General features: G+C 55.2%; 1 protein-coding gene across 1 annotated transcript in view; it reads left to right on the forward strand.

Annotated features, from left to right (window-relative positions):
• The first annotated feature begins 229 nt into the window (after positions 1–229).
• PRRT4 (proline rich transmembrane protein 4) overlaps positions 230–25,760 on the forward strand; it is a 44,996-nt gene continuing 19,465 nt past the window's right edge. Inside the window, exons 1-2 of the mRNA XM_048500106.1 lie at positions 230–359; positions 19,599–20,331. Coding sequence (XP_048356063.1) covers positions 19,641–20,331 — 691 coding nt within the window. The 5' untranslated portion in view covers positions 230–359; positions 19,599–19,640. The remainder of the gene's footprint in view (positions 360–19,598; positions 20,332–25,760) is intronic.

A 25,760-nucleotide genomic window follows, 5' to 3' on the forward strand; every position in this document is an offset into this window, starting at 1 on the left:
GGGAGCTTGTGAGGGAATGTGGGGGGCGAGTCCTGGCGTCGCCGTGCCGGGAGAGCTCCAGGCGCCCCCTGGAGGCAGGCGACCCCAGGCAGGGCCGTCAGGCGGCGGGTCGTCCCAGCTGTGCCCGAGCCGAGCCGGGCTGCGGTTTGCCACCCTCCGCTCGCCCGCCCGCCCGCCCGCCCGCCCGCCGGCTGCTGCTGCTGCTGCTGCGTGCGCGCAGTTGGGGCTCCCGTGCGCGCCTCTCCGGCGGGCGGGCGTGGGGGGGGGGGGGGCGGGGGTGGAGCCGCGGCGGCCAGATCCGGAGCCACCGCGAGCCGGAGCCCAGCCGAGCCCGACGGGACCCGCTCCCACTAGCCCAGGTGAGCGCAGCGGCCGCGGCCAGCGGAGCCGGAGCCCGGGCCGAAGCGGGGGGAGGGGGGCAAGTGAGAACGCGGCGGGTCCGCCGGGGGGGGGGCGGTTGGAAGGCCAGCGGGGGCCAACTCCGCCGCTGCTGCAGTCGCCTTTGGCGGGGGAGGGGGCAAAGCGCTGCGGCGGTCCTTAGTCGCCCGGGCTGCTCGTCCACAAGTGCGCTCGCGTGTCTGCCCGGACCGGGTGGGCGATGCGGGGATCCTGGGGGGGGGGGGGGGCGGCGTGACTTTGGAGGAAACCAACCCCCCCCCCACGCCCGCCGCGGTATCTCCCGTGAACGGCCCTTCTTCGGCAGAGGGGCGGCTATTTTTTTTGGGGGGGGGGGGGGGTTCTTTGCACCCACGGCCGAGGCCCGGAACTCGAGCAGCCCCCCGGCCCCCGCCCCCCCCCGGCCCGCTTGGCGTTTCCTGATCTGACCCGGACAAACTCGCCTGTGTGGAGACCGGCTGTGCGGGGGGGAGGCGCTCTGCACATGCACCGGGGCAGCTCGGCGCGGCGGAGAGCAGGGGGTGCGTTTGTCTCTGCGCGGCTCTGAGCTGTCATGCGATGAACGCCAGGGACGTGGGTGTTCCGGGACACAATCCAGGAGGACGGCTGAAGGCAGGACCTGGCTGGCCCCACAGGGAAGGGACAGAGGGCCCCTGCGCCCCCCCACCCCACCCCGCCCAAGTCTCCCAATGATGCCAGCAGCAGGTGCTGAGGAGGGGCCCCTTTGCCTACAGACCCCACTATTGGCAGGCCGGCCTCTTTTGGAGCTGTGACCAGCCCCGTTCTCCAGCGCACCCCCGGATCTGTGCTTGTAGTCGGTGTCATTCAGTACCCCGCATGGAGAGGGGAGGCACTCTGCACATGCGCTGGGGCAGGCACCTGGCTGGCCCCTCTGCTCCAAACTGGCTCCTGCCTGGCTCACCAGAGGAACCAGATCCCTGCTCCTCTGGCCTGTCTTTTCCTGCCGCTTCCCAGTCTTGGGAATGCCCCCCTCCTCCTCCTCTGGACCAGTGAGCAGGGGGGGGGGGCGTCTGGCCACTCTCTGAGGTGACTTGGGGGGCTGCTGGCGGCTGGCTGTTTGGGTCCAGACCTGGAGCAGTGAGGCTGGGTGCTGGCGTTGCCCCGTGGAGAGCCTCGGCCGCCAGTCCAGGTGCCCCCCAGGCCCCCGGCGAGCAGCTCCAGGCTGGCCTCCAGAGCTCAGGCACAGCAAGGCCAGGCCCAGGCTCGGCAGTCTGGGCAGCTGGGTCGGGAGGGACCCCTCTGCAAACACCCTGAGTGTGTCTGGCTGCGTGCGCACGGGGGTGTGTGTTGAACTCTACTGTGGCTGCTGCTGCTGCTGCGCTGCCTCTTCATCCCCCGCCCAGTAAATACAGCCCCCACCTTCCTTGGGCTGGCCCTGGCCCGGCCCCCCCTCTTCTCCCTCAGGTCAGGAGGGAGAGAAAAGGGCCTCGGGGAGAAGACCTAGCGAATGGGTGCCCAGGACGCTTCTCAGCAATGCACCAAAATCGTGCCGTTGACTTGGCCAGATGTTCCACATCTCCAATCAAACAGTTTTGGCTTGTTTTGAGAGGCAATCAGTTAATTCATGCCCCAGTAAATATATTTAATGCAAGAGTTTTTAACACAAATTATATAGGGAATCCCCGTATGAATCGATGCTTTTAATAACCATATCGAGGCTGTGTGGGTCTCTTTCTCTGCCAAATCGTTGGGACCCCGAAGTGTGTTCCCTGTTTCGCCATCTGTGCTGAACTGGGACAACGCGGAACAGAAACGAAGGCTTGGATGGCCAAAATTAGTCATTATTTTCTGGCCAATTACCTTACTATTAGGGTGTTGTGGGTTTTCCGGGTTGTGTGGCCGTGTTCCAGTAGCATTTTCTCCTGATGTTTTGCCTGCATCTGTGGCTGATGGTAGTAGAGCAAGTGGAGCAGATATACCTGTGGAATGTCCAGGGTGGGAGAAAGAACCATCTGCCTATTTAACAAGGGTCAAGCTGCACTCTTTGCACCTGTTAACCAATGCAAACGGTTCTTTCTCCCACCCTGGACATCCCACAGGTATATATGCTCCACTTGCTCTACTACCATCAGATCCTCTGAAAATGCCAGCCACAGATGCAGGCAAAACTTCAGGAGTGCCAAAGTTTCGCCACCACTGCCCTAGAGATTTCGGCCATGCAAGCCTTTGGCAGTACACTACTATTACTTTCTGATGAATCATTTATTTTTCGATCTATTAAACAGCAACTGGTGGATCATGAACGGCAGAAGCCGGATTTACGCTCCCCACAAAGCTGGGGAAACCCATTCAGTTGCGGGCGGTGGCCCACTAGTTCCTTAACTTACACATCCCTGCTCAGCGCAGAGCGTCTAGTTGGCCAGACTGAACGCTCTCCCATCACAGGTGTGAGCAGAAAGATCCTGCCATGTCCTCTACCGGGAGAGACCTGCCTGCCCGTGTGGGAAAGCCTTGTCAGATTCAATGTACCATATTATTCTTGACGGTTAATTGCATGAGGGACCTCGAGGGGAGTTTCTGTCGGCCGCCCTGGCTTCAGGCCAGAAGATTTGCTAACGAGCAGCCGGCCGTCCAATCCGACTGTCTCAATGGCAAAACGCTTGATGAAGGCTTTGAACGAAAAGTCTGTGAACCCATCCTGATATTATTGTACGTGTTTTGTTTATTATATTGACCATTCTTTTTAATTCCCTTTTAAACATCTGTTAATTTTATAGTAATGATACTCCATTAAAGGTGAATTCGGATTAGGAGGAAGATGGAGGGGACGGGGGCGGGCGGAGGGGCCCCCAGGCACTCAGCAGGGGCTTTTGGGGGGGGGTGTCTTTGTTTTCCCCCCATTATTTTCCCATTCAGGGCTTGGCCTTGCCTTCTCCCCTGTCTCCCCACGCCCACCCCGCTTGTCATAAGAACATAAGAACATAAGAACTAGCCTGCTGGATCAGACCAGAGTCCATCAAGTTCCGCTCTCTGCTACTTGCAGTGGCCCACCAGGTGCCTTTGGGAGCTCACCTGCAGGAGGTGAAAGCAACGGCCTTCTGCTGCTGCTGCTGCTGCTGCTGCTGCTGCTGCCGAGCACCTGGTCTGCAAAGGCATTTGCAATCTCACATCAAGGAGGATCAAGATTGGGAGCCATAGATCTGTCAGGATCTATGTCCTGCCAGGATCTGTGGGCCTCGGGTGCTGCTGAGGCCGGCCTGGGACCCTCTTGGTGCTGCCACGGCTGGGATTCCTCCTTGTTCACTGGGGGTCCTGAGAGTTGGCCGTGGGGCTTCCGCTGAGTGGCTGAACTGCAGCCCCCCCCATCCTGGCAGCCAGCGAAGATAGCTTGGGGGACATCTGCTGTACCCCCCCCCCCGTCTGCATCATGTCAAAGTGGGGAGGGGCTGGGGGCCACTGTGGCCTGTCACTTTGGCTGAGTAAGTGAGAAGCCCTTTTGTGTGTGCTCAGGGCCCGGAGACCCCTTCTCCAAGAGCCCCCTTCCACAATAAGGCCAACTGCCAGCCTAGCAAAGACCTGGGGCCTGCTCTGGGGGCTTGAGACCACCCCTGACACAGGATGATGCCCCAAGTGGGCCGGGCGTTTCCCCAACGGCTGCTCCTGGATTATTCCTGGGGTGTCCTTAATGCTGGCGTGTCAGAGCAAAAGGCCTCAGCGAGGGCCACTGGGATGCTGAGGAAGTGGGCAATTGCCCAGTAACAGGTTCCCATGGTGGTGGGATTCAAACTGTGGCATAGTGCCAATGGGGCTGGGCACGACGGGGGCGTGGCTGGGTATTCTGGAGGCAGGGCATTCCTGGGCGGGGCTGTGGCAAGGACGCAGCCGCTGCGCTGGTCCTTGGGCGGGAAACGAATGCATGCAGGCGCAGGCTGCCACGCACGCCGGTGCACCTCCTGCTAGACTGCTTCAAGTTCTGCATGCTACTGCTGAGAGGAGGGGCGTAACTCAGGCAAAAACCACGTGGCAAAATCACCCATTAGTAACCCCCTCTCGGCACACACAATTAATTAGTAACCTACTCTCGGGAACCTGTGAGAACCTGCTGGATCCCACCTCTGCCGACAGCCCAAAGACCACCCTTCTACCCCTGCACTAGATCGGGTTCGCGGGGTCCTCTCTGGGCTGAGGGGGCCGTGAGCTCTGAGTTCTGGAGCCCAGCTCAGTATGGCTACTGGCTGGTGAGGGTTCGTCCACTTTGCAGGAGAACCTCAGCTTCTCCTGGTTGGGGGGAGGGGTGTCAGCAGATGCAGACCCCCCCCCCCATACCATGCTGGGCGGGACCTTTTGAGAGTGGGCGGAGGCTCCCTTCCCCAGGCGACCCACCGCAGGACTGGAGCTCTCTGGGCCTTGATGTCCCAGTCAAAAGACAGGCGGGTGTGTGTGTGTGTGAAGGATGTTTGCGAAGGTTGCAAAGGCAGGAATGCACCTTGTAATCAGCTTGATGAGACCAGGGAGGAAACGCTGGCACTTGAAATGCAAACTAGAAAGAATGCCCCCCCCCCACACACACACACACTCAGCTGAGGCTGCGCATGATCCGCCAGAGACCACAGGAAGGCGGGAGGGCTGAGCATTGACAGAAGGAAGGGGGCAAATTGGCTAGCTTAGGCCCCTGACCCCTTTTAGCAGCCTGGAAGGAGATTGGGAGACACCCATTTCTTCATCCACAATTGTTGCTATAAGTTTTTATGGGCTTCCACTGGGAAGCTGGAGTGGGTGGGGGTGGGGGTGGGGGTGGGGGTGAGGGCGGGGGCAGAAATAACTAGGACTTGCAGTAAAGCATTTCCTCCCCAGCTAATTAATCTCGCTTTCATACCCACCCTCAGGCGCAAACCCAGAACATGTGTGTGCCTGTCAAATTAGGGTAAGACTCCCCAACCTACTTTTCCTCTCCATGGGAGAGGGAGGAATTCCAGTCCCTTCCTGTCTGCTTGGACTGGGATGTCCATCTGCCCCTGCAGATTCTGCAGCCCCAGAAACAGGTGAGCAGGAAGGGTCTGTTCTAGCCCAAGAATCATAGAGTTGGAAGAGACCACCAGGGCCATCAAATCCAACCCCCTGCAATGCAGGAACACACAATCAAAGTACTCCCGACATGATCATCCAGCCTCTCTTAAAAAACCTCCAAAGAAGGAGACTCCACCATACTCTGAGGCAGTGAATTCCGCTGTTGAACAGCCCTGACGGTCAGAAAGTTCTTCCTGATGTTTAAGTGGAATCTCTTTTCCTTCCCCTTGAACCCATGACTCCTGGCCCTGGTCTCTGGAGCAGCAGAAAACAAGCTTGCTTCCTCACCAACATGACATCCCTTCAAATATCTAAACATGGCTATCATGTCACCTTTTCACCTTCTCTTCACCAAACTAAACATCCCCAGCTCCTGAAGTCTCTCCTCATAGGGCAGTGGTGGCAAACCTATGGCACGGGTGCCACGGGTGGCACTCAGAGCCCTCTCTCTGGGCACGTGCAAACAGAGTGTGTCCCCCCCCCCCACCACCACATCTAGGCTGGCCTGGGCCGCTGGGCTTGATTATTAGCATTAAACCTAAGACCTAGTTTTGGGGAAGCAGTGTAGGTAACCCTGTTAAGCTCTGTTAAACCCCACTGACTTTCATGCAAAGAACTAAAGCACGATCCTTTACCTGGGAGTAAGGTCAGTTGCTGGCAATGGGGCTTGCTTCTGAGTAAACCCTCCTAGGGTCGTGATTCACCCGTTGGAAGAGTTGCACGGTTGCTTCAAAGCAAAGCCACCGACTACCACCAAGCTTACTCCTGAGTAACGCATGCCTCGGAGCCAACCGTTCTTCCTAAACAAAAACCTCAGCATTCAGGTTAAATTGCCGTGTTGGCGCTTTGCGATAAATAAGTGGGTTTTGGGTTGCAATTTGGGCACTTGGTCTCGAAAAGGTTCGCCATCACTGTCTTAGGGCCTGGATTCCAGACCTTTTACCATTTCGGTTGCCCTTCAGCAATCTCCTCCAGTTGTCCCCTGTGGAAATTTCCCAGTGGATTAACCCCTTCTTGAGACTGTATGGACTTCACACTGTTCTGTCTGCACATTGCTTTGCCCCAACTTCCCTGTGAACAAGCCAGGAGGAAAACAGGAGGAAAACCGACCCTTTTCTGGCTCCGCTCGGCTTCCAAAATAAGAGGGTTTGTGGGGAATTCAGCTGCTCCTGGCCCACGTCCTTGGGGTTCCCTTTCTGTTACCATTTATAGGTCGGGACTTTTTGCAAACAATTCTGAACTCCAGCCCAGCCCCCTCCGCCTACCGAAGGCAACAGCCTTGCTTATCTGACGCAGGAGCCCCCAATCGAACTTTTAGGTGAATCAGGAAGTACAGTTTGGGAGAGCTGTTAGTACAGGACAGCTGGTTGTGCGAAACCTTCCTCTGACTCACAGCCCTGCTACATTGGCCCAGCTCTGAGGCTCGGTTGCGCACCTGGGCAGAACTGCACAGCCTGTACCATTCAGGTGTACCTGCTGCACAAAAGGTGTTCCACATCAGAAGGAGGCCCGCACGGGGTTTGCCTCCCGCACCAACTAGACGGCAGCCGAGAGCGCACAACAGCAACACAAGTTCACCAAACGGGAGAGGTCTCTGTGTGATCGCCCGGTCATCTGCAGAGGTGACAACAGCAACACAAGTTGCAGAGGTGACAAACAGCAACAACAGCAACACAACACAAGAGCGCACAACAGCAACACAAGTTCACCGAATGGGAGAGGCCTCTGTGTGATCGCCCAGTCATCTGCAGAGGTGACAACAGCAACAACAGCAACACAACACAAGAGCGCACAACAGCAACACAAGTTCACCGAATGGGAGAGGTCTCTGTGTGGTTGCCCGGTCATCTGCAGAGGTGACAACAGCAACACAAGTTGCAGAGGTGACAACAGCAACAACAGCAACACAACACAAGAGCGCACAACAGCAACACAAGTTCACCGAACGGGAGAGGTCTCTGTGTGGTCGCCCGGTCATCTGCAGAGGTGACCATGCAGAGGGAGTGGCTACACAAATCCCGCCTCCCTGTGAGCCTCAGGAGAGTTCACACACCAGATTCCTCCGCATGGGCACCCCTGTAGATGGCCCAGTGATTGCATGTGGGGCGGGGGAGGGGGAGTGAGCATGTTCCCTTCAGGTGTCCTTCCCCACCCTTTCCCGCAGGGGCTGTCGGGCGCACCCGGCCACTCTCGACCACGGCTGCAAAAGCAGGCCGGCCACTTGAGGAAGTGCTGGGCTGGGCTCCACCTGTCAGCTCAGCCGACATCCTGTCTGCACACCTGCTGTTGCGCCGGCAGCCTCAGGGGGCGCGTGGGATGGAGATGCCAGGCTGCATTGGAGGCTGTCGCTTCACATCCCGCCCGGCCTGTACCTGGGATGGGCGTCCTGACTGCACCAATGTGACACTGTGGAGAGAGAGCTTGTCGGGATAAGAGTGCCCAGGGCAGAGCACCAATTATGTCAGGCTGGCAGGGAGGGGGGGAGGGGGGGAGGGGCCAGCTGGCATTCACCGGCCTTCCCATCCTAGGACCACTTTCCTCAACAAGTGTCCCAGCTACCACGGAAGACGTTGCAGAGGAAGACCAGGGGAAAACTATTTCTGCATAATCGCTTGTCTTGAAAACATGATGGGGTCATCATAAGTGGGCTGCACTTTGACAGCTCTTAAAGAACATAAGAACATAAGAACTAGCCTGCTGGATCAGACCAGAGTCCATCTAGTCCAGCTCTCTGCTACTCGCAGTGGCCCACCAGGTGCCTTTGGGAGCTCACAGGCAGGAGGTGAAAGCAATGGCCTTCTGCGGCTGTTGCTCCTGAGCACCTGGACTGTTAAGGCATTTGCAATCTGAGATCAAGGAGGATCAAGATTGGTAGCCAGAGATCGACTTCTCCTCCATCAATCTGTCCAAGCCCCTTTGAAAGCTATCCAGGTGAGTGGCCATCACCACCTCCTATGGCAGCATATTCCAAACACCAATCACACGTTGCGTGAAGAAGTGTTTCCTTTTATTAGTCCTAATTCTTCCCCCCAGCATTTTCAATGGATGCCCCCTGGTTCTAGTACTGTGAGAAAGAGGGAAAAATTTCTCTCTGTCAACATGATGTGTGTGCTTGTGTGCGTGGAGACACAGACGGCACAAGACATCCACCAAAGGGTACATATCAATATTTTCTAGTCCTCAAACAGTGTGATAGAAAACCTCGGGATCTCAGCACCGGAAGGCAACAGGCAGGGAAGGCCTCGACCTCGCCGGCCTGTTTGTGGCTGGCCACAGGGTGAGACAGGATCCTGGGTTAGAAGGGCCGCTGGTCTGATGATCCAACAGGGTTCTTCTGATGAGGTGGCTGCAGGTTGCTCAGCCCTGGAGAAAATGAATTCTGTACACACCCAAAGGTGCTGCCTCCAAGTTCTGCTCCACTGAAGCCCCTCTTCCATGGCCACGGCCTTCTCTGGTTCTGGGTTTGTATAGAATGCCATGATAAAGTGTGGGTCTCTTTTGGGGCGATGTTGACATGTAGGGACTGCTGAATCATCCCCCACCCTTCATTTCAAACATTCTTTTGGTCTTTGAAGGCCAGATGTGCCGCTGAGAGTTTCCCCCCAGAGAGGAGGCAGGAAAAGGGTTGGCATCTCTCAAGGGGACCTGCTGGCTCTCAGCTGTGGTCCTTTTGACACCAGCGCTTTAGCCCAACCTCAGGATCAGACCAAGCTCCCACAAAGTCCAGCAGCCTGTTCGCACTGTGGCTAACCAGATGCCTCTAGGAAGCTCCCAAACCAGGCGACTACAGCCGCATCCTGCCGCCCGTCTTCCACAGCACCTGATCCAGTGGTGGGATCCAAAAATTTTAGGAACAGGTTCCCATGGTGGTGGGATTCAAACTGTGGCGTAGCGCCAATGAGGCTGGGCGGGGCATGACGGGGGCGTGCCGGGAATTCTGTTACTGTAAAATTCTCTGTTACTGTAAAAAAAACGTACTGTAAAAAAAAAGTTCCTAATTCTCAGCTGGTCTCTTTCTGTCCATAATTTAAACTCATTATAGCAAGTCCTATCGTCTCCTGCCAACAGAAACAACGACTTCTCCTCTAATTGACTGCCTGTCAAATACTTAATACTTTCAAATACTTAATTTTGTTTCTAGAAATCAAAAGAAGGAGACTTTCCTTAAACAAGGAACTTTACCATATTTCTAAAACATGTTTTTAAAACAGCCCAACAGGGAGAATTATCCCGTTTTCTACCTTCGCTAACTAGCCACATAGGAAACAACAGGACTTTATGATGTTTGGACCTCATGGAATTTCTAACGGAAAGACAAACCCGATTAGTAACCCCCTCTCGGCACACACAAATAATGAGTAACCCACTCTCGGGAACTGGTGAGAACCTGCTGGATCCCACCTCTGACCTGATCCAACCGGCCACCTGCTCCTCTGATGCTGCAGAGAAGAGGTCTGCATCATGACTGGCAGACGTGTTGACCAGTAGCCATGGACAGACCTCCCCTCCACGAACATGTCCCCTCCCCTCTTAAAGCCTTCCTAGTTGGCGACCTTCGCCCCATCCTGGAGCAGGGAGTTCCACAATTCACAGTAACTATGTGCTATGTGAAGAAATACTTCCTTTTGTCTACTTTGAAGTGCCAGCAGATGACCTTCTAGGCCCATGATGGTGAACCTATGGCACTCCAGGTGTTCATGGACTACAATTCCCATCAGCCCCTGCCCACATGGCCAATTTGCCATGCGGGCAGGGGCTGATGGGAATTGTAGTCTATGAACATCTGGAGTGCCATAGGTTTGCCACCACTGTTCTAGGCGTTCTAAGATCACGACGAGAGAAGGAGAAAAGCCGTCTCCCTCTATACAACATGCATAATTTTACAGGCTTCTATCCGGTCTCCCCTCACCCGCCTTTTTTCTACACTAAACAGCCCCAAGCATTTGAACAACTCCTCCTGGGGCAGTTGCTCCACCCCTTGATTCTCAGGGGTAGATTGGCCCTCTAACATGCCTGTAGGCCACTGCCCTGGAAGGCTACTAACTGGTAGGAGCAACTCAACTGAATCCCAGCTGCCCCAGTGGAGTGCCCTGTGTAGCTGGTCGCTGGTCATTTTGACTATCCCTGTTATGGTGGAGACATGCCCTTCACCCTAGAATTCACCCCAATAACCCAGCTGTTGGGACTGCTCCAGAGGTGAGATCCAGCAGGTTCTCACAGGTTCCCGAGGGTAGGTGACTAATTATTGGTGTGTGCCGAGAGGGGGTGACTAATGGGTGATTTTGCCACGTGATTTTTGCCTTAGTTACGCCCCTCCTCTCAGCAGTAGCGCGCAGAACATGAAGCAGTCTAGCAGGAGGTGCACCAGCGTGCATGGCAGCCTGCGCCTGCGTGCATTCGTTTCCCTCCCAAGGACCGGCGCAGTGGCTGCGTCCTTGCCACAGCCCCACCCAGGAATGTCCCGCCCCCAGATTATTAATTCTTAGGACACGACGCAGCAGCTCTTGTCTTCTGGCTTTTGGCCAGGAAGGTTCAAGCCTCAGGGGTTTGGCTAAATCTTTCCAGAGGGACCTGATGATGTGTCCAGAGACAAGGGGGAGAAATCCCAACGGAGGACCAAAGTCACGGGAGGAGTTTTAGATTCTGCAGCTGCAAGGAGTTCTCCTCTATCCAAAGCAAAAACTGTTTTGGATAAGCACAAAGTGTAGATTTTAGAGGATTTCCAACTGGTCTTTATGTCCTTCTCAGCCGAATGCTTGTACAAGCTATGAGTACTCTTTTTATTTTTGTTTGTTATAGACGTTCCCCGATTTTGAGTGGTTGAAGCCCAATCTCTGTAAACGCACCGTGCCGATTCAGTCCCAAAGAGTAGGGGAGGGGGGGCAGCGGGTGAGCCTTCCACCCCTGAGGCACGAAAATGTGGAAGGAGCAATAGTTGTTTGTTCCCACAGGAGCTGGTATGAGCAAAGCAGGAGAAATAGCAAAGCGACAGAGCCTTGAAACAGAAACACAGATACGGGTGCTAGATGTGCAGATCTGTCTGGTGGGAGATACTTACTTGTTCAGATTTGTCGGTGGCCGGGGTTATTAGCCGGGGAGGAAGGGAGAGAGAGAGAGACACGCCAACTCTGGTGGATTGCAGAAATGGCCACGGGGCTTTCCCAAGCCTCTGGACCAAAGAACCAGCAGGATTTGCAAGTCTGCTCCTTTTTGCAGTTAACGCGGTTATTTTGGACACGTGGGTGAGTGGCTGGTTACTTCACTTGCGCCTGTGTTGAAGCCCCCAATGCTTCATTTTCTGAGAAAGGCCTTGTGTGTGTTTTTTGTTCTAAGAAACAAGTATACATTTGGGTGCTGTGTGGTTTCCGGGCTGTATGGCCGTGTTCTAGCAGCATTCTCTCCTGACGTTTCGCCTGCGTCTGTGGCTGGCATCTTCAGAGGATCCTCTGAAGATGCCAGCCACAGACTGTAACTTCGCAAGCAAGCCTGCAACTCTTAACTGGCTACAGCACATACAACTGAAGCTACAACCTAGCTCGACGTGAAAGCCTTACGACAGCCACATTTTAACAAATTATACAGTTTGGCTAAGGAGCGTTTTGGACTTTTTGGGGGGAGTCTTTTTGGACTTAGTATGCAGAGATTGTTATTATTTATTATTAGATAGATGCATTAACAGATTTATTATTAGTTTTATTATTAGATTATTAGAGTTGTTATTAGATTTATTATTAGGTTTATTATTGTATTGTCAAAGGCTTTCACAGCCGGAATCACTAGGGTGCTGTGGGTTTTCTGGGTTGTATGGCCACGTTGCAGTAGCACAGGGGTCAGAAACCTTTACCACCCAAAGAGCCATTTGGAGCCATTTTCCACAGCCCTGTAAGAGACCTACCAGGCGAGGAGGGTGGCTCCCACATGGAGGCGCCTCCCCATCTAGAAGCCCCCCTCCACTCACCTTTCGCTTCCAGCATCTGGTCTGGAGGGGCTGGAGGGACTGCAGCCCGCTACCCTCCACCGACCTCCCGGCCGCACAGAGCCAGGCAGTATAAGGCTGGGCTGAAAAGAGGCTGCATCGCGGCTCCAGATGCCCATGAGTTTACAGACCCCTACAATAGTAGCATTTTCTCCTGATGTCTCGCATACCATCTGTGGCTGCAGTAAGCTTGTCGAGAAGAAAATGATACTGGGGCTCTGTTTCCTATACAACCCGGAAAACCCACAACACCCTAGATTTATTACTATTTGATTAGATTGCAAGCCCATCCCTTCCCTTGTCCCATGTAAATTTCGTTGTGCGTGCACAATGATGATAAATGCTTATGCTTATATATGTGCGCCCTGCCAGATTAGGTGGGCCAGGGAGCCCGGAGCAAACAGGTGAGACGTGGGCTGCTGCCCTCCAGAGCGGGGCGGGCTTTCATGCCAGAGGTTTGACTTTCAAGACCCCAAATGACCCTGGCTGAGCCCAGGCGGCAGGTCCCGGGGGCCTGGCCACGCACCGATCCCAGCCCAGTGAGCACGTTTCTCCTTGTCGCCTTTGCGTGTGAAGTCGTGCATGCTCCCCGGTTGCTGCAGGAATTGTCTCTCGCACACTTAGTGTAATTGGGAGGCAGGAGCGTAAATTGTCACCTGCCACTTCTCTCTCTCCCTCATTGTCACATCGATAGTACAGCATCTCCTTTCCGGCCGCGCTCGATGTGAGGTTTGTGCTTCCCTTCAGGAATGCTGGGCGGGCGATGAGAATGGAGGCCAGATCTACAGGGCTGCTGTCCCCTCCCGGGGTGGGGTGGGGTGGGGGAAGCAAAGGCCCCTTTTGAACCGGTGTGTGTGTGTGTGTGTGTGTGTGCGCGCGCGCCACTCCTTCCCTGTTCCTGGGAGAGAGAGGGGGGGTGTCCAAGCACTGTGGGGAAGACATTTGTCGATGCCTCTGTAAGAAAAAGAAAGCACGAGGTACCATATTTGGCTCAAATTTTTAAACTTCTAAAATAGCCAGTGAACAAAACCCCAACTTTCTCCCCCTACCATGTTATGCTAGCCGTGGATCCAACCAGTTCTCACCGCTTCTCTAGAAGTGGTTACTAATTTTTTCCGAGTGCCCAGAAGGGGTTACTAAAGCAACCTCCCTGCCCAATAGGGACTGGAGGCGTGTGTGTGCGGCGCCGCCACTGTTTGAATCCCACCACCATCGGAACCTGTTATTAAAATGTTTGTGCCTCTCTAGTTTGAACACCTTAGAAAGTGATGCTGTTTGGGGATGAATTCCAGCATCGCAGTGGCTGCCCATGGGGCCCCCCCGCAAAACTCAGATTTTTCACTGGGCTCCATTTTCTCTAGCTACGCCTCTGTCCAGAGGGGAGGGCAGAAGGGACTGCCGGCTGCCAACTGGGAGCCCAGCAGGGGGGGCAGGGGAGTCTGCCATCCCTGGCCTTGGAGAGCTGCTTTTATATGCACTGAGGCTGGGGCGGGGCTTGGGAAGGCATGGCCACGCCCCTAGGGGCGGGTGGTGCTGTGGCCCCTCCCCCTGAACCCACCCCATTAAAAATCTATACCTGTGTCCCTGAGATGTGCACGTGGGAATGGGCTGTGGTTTGCTTTTGGCTCTGTTTTGGGGGTGGGGGAGATGCTCCACGTTATCCTCACACCTGCCCCTTGGAGGTAGAGCAGGCTGATAAGTAGTGACTGAGCCAAGGGCCACCGCTGGTGAGTTTCATCGCAGAGGGCGGCTTGGAAGCTCAGGACTCTTCTGCCTTGAATGGACACCACCCTGACCCTTGAGATTAGAGCCGTATTTATGTCCCTTGGTTTACTTTAGTGCTCAATAGTCCTCCTTTCTCACTGAGCCTCAAAGCGGGCGGCATCCTGGAAGTTGAGTGCAATCCACAGGGTGGGGCAGCCAGTGTACCCTGCAAGGGGGTCTGGGCAGCAGAAACCTGAATGCAAACAGGTCTCCCACAACTGGAACAAAGGGTGAGTTCTGAGACATGGCGCACGGGGAGAACCGTCCTGTGGGCCACCTGCGGCCAGCCACGCCTACAACTGAAGCACTGCCAGCCTGTTCCCTGGAGGGTTTGGTTAGGCAGCAGCCCTTGGGGAAAGGGGTCGTGGCTGGGCTCTCGCAGTCTCAGCCCCCCCGTCAGAGTCCCCAGCAAAAGGGATTCCGGCGCTGGTGTTGCAAGTCCCGCCTTTCGCAGGCTGCCCAGGGCAGAGTTCTGCATTCCTGGAGCAGATCCACTGTGGGAGGTGGTGGAATTTGACTTTGCGATGGCAGCACATTGTAGTGGGGTGGGGGGAGGCAAGGCAACGCAGAGGGAGACAGACCCGCCTGAGAGATGCTTCTCTGATATGGTTGCTCCGAGCGCTTGAAGCCCTGCTCTGGATCAGATCTCCCCGGAGACAAACCACACAGCGTCTCCCCTAGTGCAGGACTTGCACAGAGAGGATGCACGCAAAGCCCTTGGGCTACTTGAAGGCAGAGGCCTATCTAGGGAAAACATATCTCTAGATGGACTACATCTAGGGTGCAAAACCTGAGTGTCGTCTCCCCCCCTTTCCCTCGTGTGGACAGCCGCCCTCCCCCACCATGACCAAATAACATTTTTTTTTTTTGCACCAGGTCATCTCAAAGTCACCATCAAATTGTAGGAGCAGCAGTGGCGTAAGAGGTTAAGAGCTCGTGTATCTAATCTAAAGGAACTGGGTTTGATTCTCCACTCTGCTGCCTGAGCTGTGGAGGCTGATCTGGGGAATTCAGACTAGCCTGTGCACTCCCACACACGCCAGCTGGGTGACCTTGGGCTAGTCACAGCTTCTCGGAGCTCTCTCAGCCCCACCCACCTCACAGGGTGTTTGTTGTGAGGGGGGAAGGGCAAGGAGATTGTCAGCCCCTTTGAGTCTCCTGCAGGAGAGAAAGGGGGGATATAAATCCAAACTCCTGCTCCTGCTCCTGCTCCTGCTCCTCCTGCTCCTGCTCCTCCTCCTCCTCCTCCTCCTCCTCCTCCTCTTCTTCTTCTTCTTCTTCTTCTTCTTCTTCTTCTTCTTCTTCTTCTTCTTCTTCTTCTTCTTCTTCTTCTTCTTCTTCTTCCAGAACAGTGATGGCGAACCTATGGCATGGGTGCCAGAGGCGGCACTCAGAGCCCTGTCTGTGGGCACACAGAAACAGAGTTCATCATGTGGGGGGGAAATTGCCCCCCCCATCCTAAGGTTAGGCCCACTGGAGCCGCTGGGCTCAATTATTAGCATTAAACCTAAGACCTAGTTTTGGGGAAGCAGTATAGGTAACACTGTTAAGCGCTGTTAAACCCCACTGATTTTCATGCAAAGAACTAAAGCATGATCCTTTACCTGGGAGTAAGCTCGATTCCTGGCAATGTGGCTTGCTTCTGAGTAAACTCTCCTACAGTCGTGATTCACCCATTCGAAGAGTTGCATGGTTGCTTCAAAGCACCAAGCACCAAGCTTACTCTTGAGTAATGCATGCCTCGGAGGCAACCATTTTTTCTAAACTAAAACCTCAATATTCAGATTAAATTGCCGTGTTGGCACTTTGCAATAAATAAGTGTGTTTTGGGTTGCCGTTTGGGCACTCGGTCTCCAAAAGGTTCACCATCACTGTTCTAGAACATGCCCCAACTCACATGGCCCCGGGGGGGAGGAGGGGGAGGGGTGATTTTCTGGGGGGGCCCCGTGACTAAATGGCCACAGCCTGGGGACATTTGATCCCATATGCCCCCTGGGCAGTACGCCCCTGCTTGAAAGGGGCTCTGCAAACTCCAAGTGCTGTTCCCTACATGTTCCCCTTTTTGCCCCCCCCCCCCAACATTGGGAAAACCAGGAGTCCTCATTCATTCACCAGCCCCTGAACCTTGGGCTGCTGGGAAGGGCCCCTCCGGGCTCCCAGGACAGAGCAGCCCCCCCTCTCCTGCGGTTGGCGGACACAGGCATGCCTTGAGCCCCCCGGAGGCAGAGGCAGGCTTGTCGTCTCAAGAAACCCTTCCCGCTGCCGGAGGCCCAGGACAGGCGTCTCTCGATAAGGCCTGAGCCAGACATGTTGCAGGCCAGAGGAACGCTCAGAAGTCCTGTGAGCCCTTTGCCACCCGCACTTCAAGGAAGTTACCGCCTGCACTGCACAAATGTGCCTCCGCGTGGCACATTTGGCACCACGTGGCCCATCACAAGAACACAGAACCTAAGAGCATCACAAGTGCCGCGTGGGATCAGACCAGAGGCCCAGTGGTGGGATCCAAACATTTTAGTAACAGGTTCCCATGGTGGTGGGATTCAAACTGTGGGGTAGCGCCAACAGGGCTGGGCGGGGCACGACGGGGGCGTGGCCGGGCATTCCGGGGGTGGAGCATTGCTGGGCAGGGCTGTGGCAAGGACACAGCTGCTGCGCTGGTCTTTGGGCGGGAAACGAATGCACGCAGGCGCAGGCTGCCATGCATGCCGGTGCACCTCCTGCTAGCCTGCTTCAAGTTCTGCGCGCTACTGCTGAGAGGAGAGGCGTAACTAAGGCAGAAATCAGGTGGCAAAATCACCTATTAGTAACCCCCTCTCGGCACACACAAATAATTAGTCACCTGCTCTCGGGAACCTGTGAGAACCTGCTGGATCCCACCTCTGCAGAGGCCCGCACCGCGTTTGCCCAGTGGCTGACCAGCTGCTTTTAGGAAGCCCACAAGCAGAATGAGGTCCCCCCCCCTCTTTCCTGGCTCCCCAGCAGCTGACTTAAGGAGGTCTGCAGCAGAGCTGGTGGTAAGGACAATGTGAACGCTTCTGGTGAGTGTGCACAGTGTATTTAATAGCAGCCAGTGAGTGGTGTGTGTGTGTGTGTGTGTGTGAGAGAGAGAGAGAGAGAGAGAGAGAGAAAGAGAGAGAGAGAGAGGTACGGGGGGGGGGTAGAATGCATCGTGTTCTCATGGGGCCCATAAATAAATTCTGATTGTGTAAACACGTCATGGACTCAGATTCCCCCCAAAATGTGGGGGCTCACCCCTGAAAGATGGAAACTGTGTGAGACGGGGTGCTAGACCCAGGTGGGCTTTCCCTGCTTTGACCCAGCAAGGCTCTTCTGAGGTTTGTTTTCACTGGTCTGCAACCTGCAGCTCTCCAGATGTTCGTGGACTACAAATCCCATCAGCCTCTGCCAGCAAGGTCAATTGTCATCCATGAACATCTGGAGTTGTAGTCCATGAACATCTGGAGAGCCGCAGGTTGCAGACCCCTTAATTGATGGAGGGTGGCTTTGGAAAACCCAAAGATGGAATCCAGGCTCCAAGGCACCTGCCATTTGTGTGCTTGTGTTCTCGAGGGAACCGTGGTGTGGTTGTGTATCTGGGAGACCCAGGTTTGGATCCCCACTGTGGGGATGATACAGAATGAAACGGTAAGATTGCCATAGCTGATGTTACCATCGGGACGAGAACTGCAAATCTCACACCTGTGATGGGCGTGTGTGTGTGTGTGTCTGTGTGTGTGTTTTTCCCTTTTCTTCATCCATGTGCTCATATGTCATTTGCCTTCCTCCCCTCTGACCTTTGCCCTCACGGAGTGGGCGGGGCTGGCAGGGCTGCTGTCATTGGGCTGCGGGGGCAGAGCTGGTGCCACTGGAGGCCAAGATGAGCTGAGAATCTCTCTCTCTCTCTCTCTCTCTCTCTCTCTCTCTCTCTCTCTCTCTCTCTCTCTCTGTGCTATACTTTTTGTTGTTGAAGTATTTGGGAAGCTGTGCCCCAGTGCCCCCTGGGAAATGTGGTCTCGGGGAATCTGACATTACTTTGGGACTACATTTCCCTGTGACCCAGTGCCTCAAAGACATCTGTATGGAAGAGGAAAGAGATTCTTGGCACCCGTGCTGCCCGCCAACCGTACCTGAGTGTAATAGCATTGCCCCCAGCGCTGCCTCCAGCATGAGCCAAACTCATGTAATTTGGGGAGGGAGGGGGCAGGATGGGTGGAGAGGTAGGATTTAAAAATATTATTTGGTTTTCATGTGCAATGTTTTAATGATTACATGTAAGAAGAGTTGGGTTGGATTTATATCTTGCCTTCTGTCCTGTAAGGAGACTCAAAGGGGCTTACAAACTCCTTTCCCCTTCCTCTCCACACAACAGACACCCTGTGAGGCAGGTGGGGCTGAATGAGTTCCGAGAGAACCGTGAATGGCCCAAAGTCACCCAGCAGGCTTCATGTCAAGGAGCGGGGAAACAAATCCAGTTCACCAGATAAGAGTCTGCCACTCAGGCGGAAGAGTGGGGGAATCAAACCCGGTTCTCCAAATTAGAGTCCACCTGCTCTGAACCATTCCACTGTGCAGGCTTAGATGTACAGCTGAGAAGATAGACTTCTTATTCATGCTTATAGTGCATACTGGTTCCCAGAGGTGGGATCCAGCAGGTTCTCACAGGTTCCCGAGAGTAGGTTACTAATTATTTGTGTGTGCCAAGAGGGGGTTACTCATGGGTGATTTTGCCACGTGATTTTTGCCTTAGTTACGCCCCTCCACTCAGCAGTAGCGCGCAGAACTGGAAGCAGTCTAGCAGGAGGTGCACCGGCGTGCGTGGCAGCCTGCACCTGCGTGCCTTCGTTTCCCGCCCAAGGACCGGCGCAGCGGCTGCGTCCTTGCCACAGCCCCGCCCAGGAATGCCCCACCCCCGGAATGCTCGACCACGTCCCCGGAATGCCCTGCCCAGCCCCATTGGCGCTACGCCACAGTTTGAATCCCACCACCATGGGAACCTGTTACTAAAAGTTTTGGATCCCACCACTGCTGGTTCCATATAATTCTGCAAAAATTCTGCAACACTGTTCCCATGGGACTAAAGGGCCAGGGAAGCCTAGTTGTCTACAAGAATGTGAAGCCATAAAGCAACGATCAAGGAAAGAATGCACAGATGAGAGTGGTTACATATAGTAGGCTGGTTACATATATCTCAATAGAAGCAGTAATGTGTTTTTTTAAAGCAGGTACACGGCTACGGCAATGCATCTCTATCAACTAGATAACATTCCCCTGAGATAGATAGCATTCCCCTGACACAGCCAAAAGAAAGTCCAGGTTGCAGGGGTGGTGTCTGCTTTTGGGCCCCCTGTCATCTCCCAGGAAAAGCCCTCCCTGCCCTAGAGTCTGCCTCGGTGCCGCTGCTGCCCACCTGACCCTGTTCCTTTTTCCTCTGCAGGGGGTTCCTGATTGCGGCTGCTGGACCGGGAGAGAAGTGCCGATGTGGATTTTGCTCGTCCTCGTGGTCCTGCCCTCTCTGGGCACCGGGATGCCCCTCCGCGCACTTCGACTCCCAGCTGCCTCCAAGAATGACTCCGTCACGGAGCCCTGGAGCTCTGGCACCTCCCCTGCCCCCCCAGTGACTCCCACGACTCTGCCCCCCCGCAGTGAAGCCCCCGCCTTGTCCCTCAACCTGGGCCTCAATTTTAAGATCAAGGTGCGGAGCCAGGGAAAAAGCCCGCAGGCGAGCGAAGGGCCGAGGGGAGCCACCGCAGTCCCCGGGCTGCCCCCTGCCGGCTCCCAGGCCCCCGGCAGTCGCCTCTGGGCGGAGGCCCTGGGGGGGTCTGGCTGGTTGGGCCCTGGCCCAGCAGAGGAGCTCCCTTCCAGCCCCGAAGGGTGGCCCTGGGAGGGCTCACCTGTGCCTGCTGAACTCGGCCTCCCAGGCTCCAGCCCCACACCCCAGCCCGCCCTGGCGCTCTGGCCGAGGCTCACCAAGAAGGGGCTGGTGGTGCCCATCGCGGGGGAGGACAGCCGAGAGCTGGAGTTCAAGATTGACATCGACCTGACAGCTGGCGTGGGCAAGGAGGGCAGCCAGGCCCCAAACGGGAGCGGCCCCAGCAGGCCCCTCCCGCTGCTCCCGGACATCAGGGTTGGATTCGCGGAGGTCGCCCGCAAATGGTGGGAGTCTCCCGGTGAGTCATTCTGCAAGGGCCGAGATTGCAGGGGGGGGGCTGCGGAGGGTATTCTGAGCCCCCCTCAACCACAAGCCCTCTTGCTGGGCCCAAGGAAGGGAATGGCCCTGACCCTACTGGAAAAGGGCAAGGGGCACCACTGGGGGCAGAAGCCGGGGGCCTGGGGCCGAGGGGGGGGGCTTATTCACATAACACCAACACAGCGTCTGCGTGGCCACGTGGCTTACCAGGAACGTTGACTCCAGGCAAAGCTGGCAAAAGCACTCCCGGCCACCACAGCCGCCGCTGAGTTTTCTAAGGTGGCCACTGTCTGCTTTCCAAGGGGAAAACCACCCTGCCTGAAGTCTGCCTTGCTCCTAACCGAGAGAGCCTCGGTCAGGTCAGGATTAAGTTCCAGCTTGTTCACCCTCGCCCGGCCGACCCTGACTCTGAGCACCAGCTCAGATCATCAGCGGCATCCCCACAATCGGGTTCAAATGCAGGGCAGAGCTGGGTTTCACCTGCGTGTTGACGATGAGAGAAGAAGCAAGCCTTTATTGGCATAGACAACAGTACAACAATAATAAAAAACGGATTAAAAAGCATATACAATACAGGTCGAAGGAAATCTACTGGCGTTTAGTAATTTCCAGGAGAAAGTCTGCCACTATCATCCAGAGAGAAGGATCAGGGTTGTCCAACAAGTAGTGTAATCTAATTAAATCAGGGAGATCGGGTAAATGCAAAGGAGTGAGATTCACATACTTGGATCTGATTTCCTTGAATCTGAGACAGTGTAGTGGTGGTGGGCCAGAGATTCAACTGGAAGGCCATCGTTACCCGCGGGCACAATCTTTTAGCACTTTTCTTGCTTATTAAATCTGCCATGTAACAAGGCAGAAGGCATAACATTAAACCTGGCGAGCATTATGGCTCTCCTTTGAGGCAGGGTTTATTAAAGAATACAGGTAGTGTGCCAATTGGCCCCGTTCAAATGGGAGAGAAAAAAACACAGGGGGGGAGCACGTTTTCTTGGCTGCGGTGATTAGGGTAGAGAACTCTCTATCTAATAGTTGACCTATAATTTCCTATAAGCTTCTGAATGGGACCAAAGGGCAAAGTGAATTTCCACTGACAGTCCAATAGAGGCCATTTTTTTTCTTCAATTATGGAAAACCAGGGGTTGGAATGGGTGTCAGAGAGCAGACGGTGGACCAGGGAATTACAGTCCGAGAGAAAATGAATTCGCAGCCAGAATCTAAAAGCCCTCAGCCAAGCGGCTGATTCCAAGGAGTTTTGACCTAACTCCAGACAAAGGGCTGCATAGGGCACGCAATTTGGGAGTCGCATGTTGATGATGTTGCAGCCGCTGCCTCCTGATAGCTTCTCCCAGTGGCTTCATGGAAATATTAATAAGACCATGGTGCTCCGAGATTTTCTCGGAGCCCAACAGGTGGACCTGGCATGTATCACCGAGACCTTACCAGGAATGCTTGTGAAGGAATGGAGACCCATTAAAGCTAGGCGAAGTTAAGCCCAGGTTTTAGCGTGCCTCCACCAATCGCGAACACAGGGCCTGGGGGCGGTGTGGCATTGTTCATCCGGGATTCTATTCCCTTTAGGGCAGTCCCGTCCGGAGGTCACCGGCATGGAGATGTTAGTCATTGGAGTGGTTGGCCCGGAGAGGTTGGCGTTCTCCTGGTGGTGTACGGTAAAAGCCTATGGCGCTTGCCCGGAAGCTTGACCACCACAGCTGCTGGAGGTGGTGTCGGACTGGGCATTCGCGGTTCCCCGAAGCTTATTGTTTTGGGGGACTTCAGCGTCCATGTCGATGCCGCCCTCATGTACAACGGCTCTTGGACCTAGTGTGTCATCCATGGCTGACGCTAGGCCTCTCCTTAATAAATTCTGGCCCCACCCATGAGGCTGGGCTGCACGCTGGATTTTGGTCTTCGGGTCGGGGATAAATTTGAATTACCGTATCCTCTACTGAAGAAGAGTGCTTCATGTGGTCCGACCATTATGCCCTGAAGGTCCGGGTGGACTTGCCGCATCACCCCGATCTAGGCCGGGCGGGCTGATTTATGCCCGCCAGCGGAGACTTATGAGATCCCACTTGGTTTCCTGAATGCTCTGCGGGACCCTGAACCGCCCGTATTGCGCTTCGATGAGCAAGTGGAGGACTGGAATTCCGGCTCTCCGATGCCATCGATGCTGTTGCCCCCCGGCGCCCTCTACGTCCCCGTCCTACGTCGCTCCATGGTATACTGAGGGGAGTTGCGTCATTATGAAACGGGAACTTAGGCGTCTAGAAGCGGCGTGGAGGAAAACTTCAGCGACGAAGCTGCTTGCGAACATCTTATAGGAGGCGCTTATGAAAGCCTATGAGGTGGCGGCGAAGGAAGTGAAGAGGGCTTTCTTCTCCTCCTCCCTCGCATCCGGCTAGCTCCGCCCAGCACAATTGTTTAGCATGAATTGGGTTCCATTGACCTCTCACCTTATCCGGAGAGATCTTCAAGGAATTCTCAATTGAGCATCAGCTGCTTGGGGAGGCATTTTATGAGCTTTTTTTTGCTTGCTTGAGGATAAAGATTGCGTTAAAGCTCCGCCATGCGACCTTCCGTCCACACATTGGCTACAATTGAGTGAACTGGAGACTCCCTTGCCCGTCTTCAGGCCCTTGTTTGGCCCAGTTTTCCCCTGCTCTCTGAAGCCGCTGTCGACAGAGCCTTAGCTGCCTGTTGAGTCCTACTACCTGTCCTCTGGATCCGTTACCCGTCCTGGCAGCAGAAACCTGCGCGGAGTTCATTACCATCTGTTAGAGCATAATCAAATGGTTCCCTTGAGCAAGGGAACCTTCCGGATGGAGTTGGAAGGAGGCAGTGGTCCACCCACTCCTAAAAGACCATTGTTAAGATCCGCAGTGATCTGGCCAATTACCGCCCGTTTAGAATCTTTTCGTTTCTGGGGAAGGTAATTTGAGAGAGTGGTGTTGGAGCAGCTTCAAGGTTTTCTGGATGACACATCGGCTTTTCGGTACCCCTTCCAGATCCGGCTTCCGTGCTGGGCATGGGGCGGAGACTGTTCACCAAATTCGCCCGTCACCAGATACACTCCGGTATTCAGCTAGGCCGGTAGGCCGGATCGAGCTGCTGGTATTTGTTAGATCTCACACGCAGCGTTTGGGCGTTGAGTGCGACCCGCGACCTTTTGACCCACGCCTGGCAGCCTCTGGAGTCGCGAGGCACTGTCCTTCAATGGATTGCCTGCGTTTCTCGAGGGGCGAACCAGCAAGTGAGAGTCTCGCGGGGATCAAGCCTCCCGGAAGTGCCAGCTCCAATGCGGTGTTACCCCAGGGGCACTATTATCCCCGCTGCTATTTAATATCTATATCGACCCCTTGCTCAGCTGGAGTGCACGGAGTTTGGCGGGCTGGTCTGTCATCAGTATGCAGATGACACAGCTTCGTTCTGTTGATGGAGAGGGGAACAACCGCGCCCCTGCGGCTCTACAGCATTGTTTGAGAAGGCGGTGGCTGGTTGGTTACCACGGCAGAGCAGGTTAAAACTGAATCCATCGAGCGGAGATCCCTCTGGCACCGGCCCGTGAAGGGAGGGTCTTTCCAGCCCGCCCGGTGTGGGAGGGTCACTTTGGCGCCGAAGGCCCCTCACGTTCCGCCAGCCTGGGGATCCCACCTGGATTTGTCTCTATCAATGGGGAGACCCAGGTGGCCCCATACAACCCGAGCTGCTTTCTTCCACCTTCGTCGAGCCCGGCGGGCTGGCGCCCTTCGCTCTCCCAAGCGGACCTAGCCGCGGTGATCCATTACAGCCGGTCATCTCCAGATTAGTCTATTGCCAACTTCGCTCTACGCGGATGCCTTCCCTTGCGCGTTTGATCCGGAGATTAAAACTGGTCCAGCACTTGGCCGAAACGCGCACAGCGGGTAACCACCTGGGATCACATCCAGCCTATACTTTCGCCAACTGCACTGGCTTCAATTAGGAATTCCGGATCGTCTTCAAGGTGCTGGTATTGACCTTTAAGGCCTTGCAGCTCGACCTGGGACCATCGTATCTTCGAGACCGCATCACCCCATATGTCCCGGCCGACCTCTTAGATCAGTTGAGGCCAATCTACTGGTGGTCCCCTGGCCCTCGGTGACGTCTGGCTGGCCTCCACACACGGGCCCAGGCGCTTTACGGCTCTGGCCCGGCTACTGAGTAGGCGCTCTCCCTCCAACTGTATCCGGGCCTCACCTGCGGGACGTACCGGTGAGTTCACGCGGGGCCTGTAAGGGCGGAGCTGCTGTTCCACGGGCCTTCGGAGGCACCCGGAACGGCCGTTGATGGTGCCCCCTCCTCCGACCCCTGATATCGGGGTCGAAGATGTCATCTTAGACTTCGCCACTCCCTCCCTCTTGGAAGGGGGAGGGTACTAGAACTGGAACATGGGATTTCCCAGGGGAGGAGGAACTAAAATGGTAGATTGCTGAACGCCACCTATCTTATTGTAACTTATTATATTTATTAGAAATGTTTTTATGTTTTCGCTGCTTTTAAATGTTTTAACTGCTTACATTGTCGCCTTCTATGCTGTGCACCGCCCAGAGCCCTTCGGGGATGGGGCGGTATAAAAGCTCAATAAATAATAATTATTATTATTATTATGCAGCTTGGGGGATAAGGTGGAGCCCCATTGCGGCCCACAGGCCCTGCAACAGAGCAGGGATCCCTCAACACACCATCTTCCGAGACCAGCCCCCCAGATAGGACGTGAACCACCCTAACACGGAGTCCTTCGGTCCCAGTGCCCAGAGTTGGCTCAGTAGGAGACGATGGTTGATGGCATCAGAAGCTACAGAGAGGGTCACACCCCCACCCCCACCTCAGCAAAGGAGGCTGAAGCCAGACCAGAGACCCTGCCGGTTCCTAGAGCCCCCGGAGTCAAGGGGCAACAACCAGCCCAAGAAGGGAGACTAGAAACAGACCAGACATTGGGGTGTTGTGGGGTTTCCGGGCTGTGTGGCCGTGTTCCAGGAGCATTTTCTCCTGACGTTTCGCCTGCATCTGTGGCTGGCATCTTCAGAGGATCTGATGGCAGTAAAGCAAGTAAAGAGCCTCTGAAGATGGCCTCCACAGATGCTGGCGAAACGTCAGGAGAAAATGCTCCTGGAACACGGCCACACAGCCCAGAAACCCCACAATGCCCCAGTGAATCCGTGCCTTTGACAACACATCAACAGACTTCCCTAGCACGGCTGGGCTCAGGGATGGTTGCAGCCTCGTTGCCCGTGGCTGGACAGCTGCTGCTGCTGGCAAGCTGGGCTTTGCCGCTCCCTCTTGGGCAGCTTTTATTAGCCAGGAAGGGCGGGGCTGAGAAGCAGCTGGCACCAGCTGGCACACGGACCTCTTAGGGGTGCCACCGAAGCTGCCCCTGGGACAAGAGTG

Source organism: Sphaerodactylus townsendi, linkage group LG06 (assembly GCF_021028975.2).
Source record: "Sphaerodactylus townsendi isolate TG3544 linkage group LG06, MPM_Stown_v2.3, whole genome shotgun sequence".
Classification (NCBI taxonomy): domain Eukaryota; kingdom Metazoa; phylum Chordata; class Lepidosauria; order Squamata; family Sphaerodactylidae; genus Sphaerodactylus; species Sphaerodactylus townsendi.